This window comes from Mus pahari, chromosome 1 (assembly GCF_900095145.1).
Source record: "Mus pahari chromosome 1, PAHARI_EIJ_v1.1, whole genome shotgun sequence".
Lineage (NCBI taxonomy): Eukaryota > Metazoa > Chordata > Mammalia > Rodentia > Muridae > Mus > Mus pahari.
Genome location: NC_034590.1, coordinates 2,994,731 through 3,002,456, shown reverse-complemented (window position 1 = coordinate 3,002,456; position 7,726 = coordinate 2,994,731). Strand labels below are relative to the sequence as shown.

Below are 7,726 nucleotides of genomic sequence, written 5' to 3'. Positions count from 1 at the left end.
TCACTCTGTAGACCAGGCTGGCCTCAAACTCAGAAATCCGCCTGCCTCTGCCTCCTGAGTGCTGGGATTAAAGGCGTGCGCCACCATGCCCAGCTAATATCTGTGTTTTCTGATGGTCTTAGGTGGTCCCTGTGAAAAGGTCTTTTGACCCCTCCAAGGGGGGTCTCGACCTACAGGTTGAGAACCACTGTGAGAAGAAAGCATAATTATCTTTCCAGTCTTGGAGGCCTTGGCTTCATCTCCAGTTTGCAAAACAAAACCTAAGGACAATACCAACGACTAGACCAATACACACAACGGTTAGAAGGGACAGTGGGAAGAGGGAAAAGCAGAGGCAGCGGGAACTCCAAGGAGCCTGAGCAGCCTTTCCCTGGGTAGATGTGCGGCTGCACCTTTAGAGAATGTTTTTTACTGAGTGCCCTGATCATGCCTACACCCTCGCTGGGGTGAGAATATGCTTATCTCACATATTAAGCATGTGATAATGTAATGATGGGTGTTCTCAGCCCTGGTAGGGCAGCGACACAATCCCCAGCCCAGTGAGCTAGGTTTGGGGCGGGGATTTGGGGGCAGAGGGCATCGGAACCTCCTAGCCCTTCGAGCTGGTCCAAGATCACATCCAGAGGCCTCCACCCCTCGCAGCCCCGAGCACGCTTGCGCACTCCGCTGCACTGGACCAGTCTCTCCCACGATGGACTACATTTCCCACAGACCTCCGCGCAGCATCCTTCCGGCTGCTTAGCGCCGGTCGGCTCCGAGAGGTGAGTTGGTCCCTTGCATTGAGGAAATTGTCGCGGGGGCGGCGTAGGTTTGGCTTTCAGTTGGCTTGAGAGACTTGGAGTCGGTGACGCTGAGTGGACACCGCGAGCCCCGTTGCATCCTCTGTCTTCCCGCTGCAGGGCCCAGAGGCCCAGCATGGCTCTGAGTTCTGTGTGTGAACCCCAGAGTGAGGGCCCTCCGTACAAAAAGACAGCGCAGCTGCCACGGCAGGGCCGCTTTGTACGCGCCCCCCCTCCCCGCCACGGTGGCCGTCGCCTGTCAGACCTGCCCCCCCCCCCCCCGGTGGCGGCCAGTGTCCTGTCCATCCGCGGCGCTCCATTTCCAGTAGGTTATGTGTGTGGAAGGGCTGGAGTGACTGGTCGCGAGGGGTGTGTCCCCAGGCCACCAAGCCCGCTCCTTCCCGATTTGTCCTTTTTCCCAGACGTGTTCATTTTAGGGAAGGCGAAGGAATAAAAGCAGGAAACGATTGTTGTTGCATACATAGAGACCCAACATTACAGCGGGGGAAAAAATTAGCCTAACTTTTCTTCTTTCTCGTTGTCCTATGAAGTGTAATACTTATTTTTCCAGGCCATTTACTCCTCATTACTGTGAAAGTGAAAATGAAGTTAGCTTGGAAAGAAGCAGCGGGTTTGGTGTTAAGTAGGTCAGGGTAGAAGAGACACATTTATGCAGACCGATAGAAACCATCACTCAGATTATGTTTCTGGTTAAATGCGGGCCCAGGCCCTCTTTGTGTGGTTATGAATGTCTTTTGTATTTTTTTTCTTGTTTGTGTGTATGTGTGTATGTATTTGTGTGTATAGATATAGAAGACAGGAGAAGAGGTCTAATTCCCAGGAACCGGAGTTATAGACGGTTGTGAAACACCATGTGAGTGCCAGGAATCAAACTTGCATCCTCCGCTAGAGCAGCCACTGCCCCTAGCGGCTGAGCTCTTTTCAGCCTCACAGGTTTTTCATTTTTAACATTTTCGTGTTTTTTTGTTTTTTGGTTTTTTTTTTTTTAAGTATTTGAGTGTTTCTTTATGCTTTTCTTTCTGGGCACCACTGAGTGTGACTGCTCCTGAGGAACCCTGAGGAGGGCATCGGATTCCCTGGAACTGGAGTTACAGCAGCCACATAGGTGCTGAGAGTGTAACCCGGGTCCTCTGCAAGAGCAGCCATTGTCCTTCCCACTGATCCATCTCTGCGATCCAGGCTGCAGCTTTCTTACCCATGAAGCCTGCTTTGCTAGTTCATTTTTAATTACTGTGGAAGATTCTTTTGCTAAACCACGCTTCTTACCAGAATAGGAAGTTTTGTTCTTGTTTTAAACAATGTGTGCCTATACTGACCAGGAATTCACTGTAACCCAGGTGACCTCAAATTTGTGGGTGATCCTCCTGCCTCAGCCTCCAGGCTGCAATGTGTGCCACTGTGCCCAGCCAGAATATCACTTAATCTTAATTAATCTCTGCCTCTTTTAATCCCATCTCAGCAACAGCAGCCAGTTCTAAATTCCTAAATTACCTAGCTCTTCAAAGCCTTTTGCCCGGGGGCTGGCAGGGTACCTCACTAGTAGAGAGCTAGTCTAGCTTAGAGAAAGTGTGGGCTTGGCATGGGGAGCTTACAAAAAGGCCTTTTCACCTGTATCTCACCCATCACATCCTAGTTGCTCCTGGGCCCTTCCCATCCTCAGCGTGTCAACCAAGATTTGGTAGCAGGACATGGACTTTTGCCCAAGTCCTGCTACAAAAAATCTCAAGCTTTAACACCCAACATGACCTCCTAACCTGGTGCTTTGGCCTTCTGCCTCCATGGGGAATGGGGTTGGACTCTTCACGAATTCTTCCTTTCCAGGAGTTACTCGCACCGGGATCGAAAGGTGTTCAGTTTCTCTTGAGAGCTGCGCTTTTCCAATTGTGTTTAGATGGTCTGCAAGTAAACTGTAAAGAGAAGCTAGCCAGCCTTAGCTGACGGCACAGCAGTATCTAGCTGGAACGGCCATGAAGTCAGCGCAGCTGTTCAGCAGAGATGCAGCTAAACTGAGCCACAAGCTGTGGATCAGCCGGGCAGTGGTGGTGCACACCTTTACTCCCAGCACTTGGGGGACAGAGGCAGGCAGATTTCTGAGTTCAAAGCCAGCCTGATCTACAGACTGAGTTCCAGGACAGCCAGGGCTACACAGAGAAACCCTGTCTCGAAAAAAAACCAAAACCAAAAACAACAACAACAAAAACAATCAATTTGTGCATGAGCATGGTGCCGTCTTTCACTTTTGTTATTTGGTTTGTACAACTTGGAGCTATTGGATCGATGGGAAACTTCTTAGGAACATCTGCGCCTTCTCCCAGGGGTTCTGAGTAGACCGCCTTTCCTGCTTTCGGGGAGATATCCTTGTCTTCCTTGCGCCCTGGAGGTTGTGACATAAAGATGCCAGAGATCTCCTTGTGAAGCCCTGGCTCCAAGGTATTCTTGGAACGTCTATCTGCCTCTGTGCTCACCCAGGAACAAGAGAACCGCAACACAGTGAACTTAGAAAGGTAAACAAGATTCAGGGGGCTAGAGGAGTTGGCAGCACATCAGATTACAAGCTTCTCCCTGCCCTACACTCAGGGGATTAGGTAGCATATGAGATCGAGGGCGGCATATGCTCTGCCCCTCGAGGAAAAGATATAGCAACAGAGTTAGATTGGCTGGAGTTGTCTCTGCCTTACACAGGGGCTTATACTGTTGGACATAGAATGGCGTGGAAAATGATAAAACATTGAGGTATTAGGAACCCCCTTTCTTAGAAAACTTAGCTTGTGTAGGGCTGCTGTGGTACCATATGACCAAGGAACAAAAGTATACCAAGCTTACACATGTAAATAAAATCTACAAAGATATAAAATATAAGCATTGTATTATAGCAGACATTGAATAACAGCTTTGGCCTGAGGATTTTTCTTGGGCCTAATGACAATTGACACTCTGACCATTAAGAGTTAATAATACACTACACGGGACATGGCAACCTGCCTGGGCTGTCTTGGAGATCTTCTTTCTATCCAGTGCCCTTGAAACTGCAAGAGCTGCCAGCCGCCGGGCGTAGTGGCACACATCTTTAATCCCAGCACTTGGGAGGCAGAGGCAGGCGGATTTCTGAGTTCAATGCCAGCCTGGTCTACAAAGTGAGTTCCAGGACAGCCAGGGCTACACAGAGAAACCCTGTCTCGAAAAACCAAAAAAAAAAAAAAAAAAGAGAGAGAGAGAGAGAGAGAGAGAGAGAGAGAGAGAGAGAGAGAGAGAGCGAGCTGCCAGCCTGAGAACGGTCTGTCATTTACCACAAATGTTTGCTTTAGCAAAATTGGAAGTTGGGTTAGGGGTTGATGAGAGAAAGTGACGGTGAAAGATTATTCTGTTGTATCAATGATGACCAAACATACAGCCCCAGACATGGAGGGGGAAGGTAAGGAATGTCCAGGAAAACAGAATGATATGATTTCCATCTCTAGGAACAACATGAATCTGTCCCTGCCTACTGAGTTCTCTCTACGTAAAGAAGGGCCCTGACAGTCAGTTAAAGCTGCGCCTGACTCAACTCTTCCTTCCTTCCTCTCACCTCCTCTTTGGAACCTGTCAACTGGCAGGGCAGTCCTCACCCCAACACCCCCACCACAGCATCTGTCACCACCCCAACATTTGTGATAAGGGTAGGACTTCACCCAAGGGTTTCATGAGCCCCCTGGGTAAAAGAGAGACCAGGAATTAGAGTTGGGTGAACAGAACTATAAGAAGGTCAGGGGCCATAATGAGTCCAAAGAAAGAAGACCCTTTATAGATATAACACAACAGTCCCTGGAGGAGGAGAGGGTCAGGTTGGCGCCTCTAGTTGACAGTGTTTTTGCGTTTGTGCAGCGGTGCAGCCCTTATTTCCCAGACCAAGGGACTTATTTGGATAATTGGGATAGATTGTGGAGGAATATCCACGTCTAGTATCAAGAACACAGACCTGAATATCTATGCCTGTTGAGAGTTTGTCTTACTGGGATGTGCTTACACAGGCTTTGGATACTGGTAGACCACAGGAAGGAGATACATTGCCTCGCCCTTAGGCTCTTCTGCATGAGGATGCTCTATGATGGAATTACAAACCTCAAAGTAAATCTTCCAATATAAGCTCTGTTGTTCAAAATTGAAGAGGAGGAGAAAGAGGAGGAAAAGGAAGACGAGCTTCTCCTTCCTGATGAGGAAATAGACTTCGAAGAAGAGGCCTAAAAATATCACAGTCCAGTTTGTCCTCCTTTAACCTCCAAGACCCCATCCCAACTTACCAAGCCTAAAGAAGGAAGACCGTTGCTGCCTCTTCAGTGGGATGCAAGGGACTTAAGCAAGCCCATGAACCATGAGAGCAGCTTGGATATTTTCCAGTCTTAAATCATGAATGGAATAAGGAACCCTCATGGGAGCCCCTACCTTATAAACTCCTCAAGAAACTTAAACAGGCCAATGTAGGCGATGGCCCTACCTCTCTGACATGTTAAGGTGAGCTTCTGACCCACGCACACCTAGAGCATTGACTAAAGAAGCAAGACAAACCTTACAGCTAATACAATGGAGACATCTAACCAACAGCTAGAGAGAGTCATTTATACACAGCCTCGGAGCCTGGTAATAGTGTCACATTTCTACTGGATGTCTCTAGCAGAATGGGCCACTTGAGTGGATCCCTATCCCAGTTACAGCTAAGAAGTTATAGCCTCATCGCCTTTGATTGCTTCTCTGGTTCTTAAGAACTCAGATTTTTGGGCGGGATGCTTCTAGTCTTCTAATACTCCACAATGTAGAACAATTAAGTCATCTTCTTACACATGTGACTCATGGCATATAAGTTTGATTAATTTTACAGGACAGATATTACATCATCTCTCTTCTCACCCCCTTTTACAGCTCCTAAAATTACATCCCATAACTTTTCCTCCAAGAGTATCAGAGGAATCCTTGCCTCAGCCAGCTGCTTTGGTTTACAGATGGTTCCTCTAATGGAACAGCTATAAAAACAGAAAATCAAAAGGGTCATTCATGGATGACTCAGGAAACCTCAGTTTAGGGTGGTGTTAGGCGCTGTAAGTGGTCTTCTCTCATCTGGTGAATGAAGACTTGAACTTACGCCCTAACCGGCAGTATATCGTCAGACTGCTTCCACCAATTGGAACAGCTACTTTGCCCTCTGGGAAAACCGCACTTTTACAAACCTAAGATTTAATTTGGAGAGGAAACCACAGGCTGCCTCCATCCCAGAGAGCTACCTGTCTCTTCCTCCTGGGTGATGCCTCCTCGCCCAGCGCCGCGTGGGTTGCCATTGATCTCTGCTGCCCTGGGCTCACAGCAGGAAAGATTCAGAACCGTTTGCTCCGTAGCAGGGTCTTAGGACCTTTTCCCCTCTTTCTAGTGTTGGGATTCGAACTCAGGCCCTGATGTGTTGAGGCAAGCCCTCTCCCTCTGAGCCTTGTCTCCAAGAGTCTCTTCTGCTTTGGAGGCTCATGAGGAGAGAGGTAAGATGATAGGGTTCCTAGGGAGAGGTCTGTGGTAACAAGAGAGGAGGTTTAAAGTTTTCAAAGTGTGAACTGGTTAGAGGCCACTGATTTATGTCTTGGAGGAGCAGGCCAGTGTAGCGACAGGATTGTGGGTTATAAGTCTGAGCTGCCAGGGCTCTAAGCTCAGACCTTAGCTTTGTGCTGTTCTGTTTTCTCTGTGCTGTGCGTAGTTCCATCCTGTCTAAGGCAAGGCCTACTGCAGAGGATTGTTCTGAGTAACAGAGGGCCCTGAGTATGGTATAGTGTTTGCCTACCGTGTCCAAAGCCTCAGATGCCCTCCTCAGTGTAACAGTGACAACCCCTCCCTAGGAAACAAACACGCCAAAATGTAACCCATAGGCAGTGCTTGGCACTGTAGGAAGGGTTCAACACCTTTGCTGGCTGTGATAATACATTCTGGCTTTCCTCATCTTCTAGGTCCAAAAATCATGAATATTTTGCCACATTTACTTTATCCATGTACCCTCCATTTTTAGATTATTGATAGTCATGTATTGCCTGTCAGCTGGGCTTGGTGGCACTTTTTTTTTTAAAGCTTATTTTATGTGTACAGTGTTTTGCCTGTACCCTGTGCATGCCTGGTACTGAAGTTGGGAGTCAGGTCTCCTGGGGCTGGAGTTGCAGATGGTCGTGAGCCACTGTGTAGGTGCTGGGAACTGAACCTGGGTCCTCCACGAAAGCAGGAGACCAACAATGCACTGCTGGATTTCCTCAGACCTTTCTGTAGAAATCTCTGGTTTGGGGGTGGGTTTGGGGTTAGGTGTAAGTACAGTAATGAGAAATGATTTGAAAGAAGGAATGACAGAAATAAAAACCCTTCTCTTACTACACAAATTAGTTTGAGAACATCTAGGCACATCTGGATTCATGATTCTTTCTATTCCAGCGTTGCTTGTCGATCCCCAGTTTATCATAAAGAAATACTGAAAAGAGCTGACTGGTTCCTGCAGTTCTAACACTATGGCCCTGGCTCAGGTAGGTTAAAGATTTTCTCCATTCCCCAAGTGTGCACGGTGCACATGGAACCTATTTCCTCTGAAGCACTCAGTTTCTAGACAGTTGAATACATACAGTCACTCCTTTCCCTGAACCTGCTGCTCTAGCGAGCTCTGTGCAGCGCCCTCCCCAGTGCTCAGAGACAGAGCCCAGTGCTGGGCATGCTGCCACCAAGACTGAGCCCCCCCCCCCCGCACCACCCCGTACGTTTTTTCCTTCTAGAGCCATGGAGAGCGAGCTCAGGTAAAACCCATGAGAAACCCTCAGATGAACTCTGTGGAACGTTCCTCTCTTAATGTTTCTATGTGGGGCAGCTTTTTGGTTTAATAATTACAGATTTTTTCAGAGTATATTCTCTCTCTCTCTCTCTCTCTCTCTCTCTCTCTCTCT

General features: G+C 48.1%; 1 protein-coding gene across 3 annotated transcripts in view; it reads left to right on the top strand.

The window, feature by feature from the left end:
* Positions 1-7,726, top strand: part of LOC115063828 (zinc finger protein 14) — a 42,311-nt gene that overhangs the window by 22,053 nt on the left and 12,532 nt on the right. The window contains exons 1-2 of one of the 3 annotated variants that reach the window (XM_029537636.1): positions 679-761; positions 7,227-7,315. The exons of 1 other annotated variant lie outside the window; for it this stretch is intronic. In XM_029537636.1, coding sequence (XP_029393496.1) covers positions 7,301-7,315 — 15 coding nt within the window. In that variant the 5' untranslated portion in view covers positions 679-761; positions 7,227-7,300. Of the gene's footprint in view, positions 1-678; positions 762-5,174; positions 5,289-7,226; positions 7,316-7,726 lie in introns of those variants that run through there. One more of the 3 variants, XM_029537625.1, reaches the window with a different exon arrangement.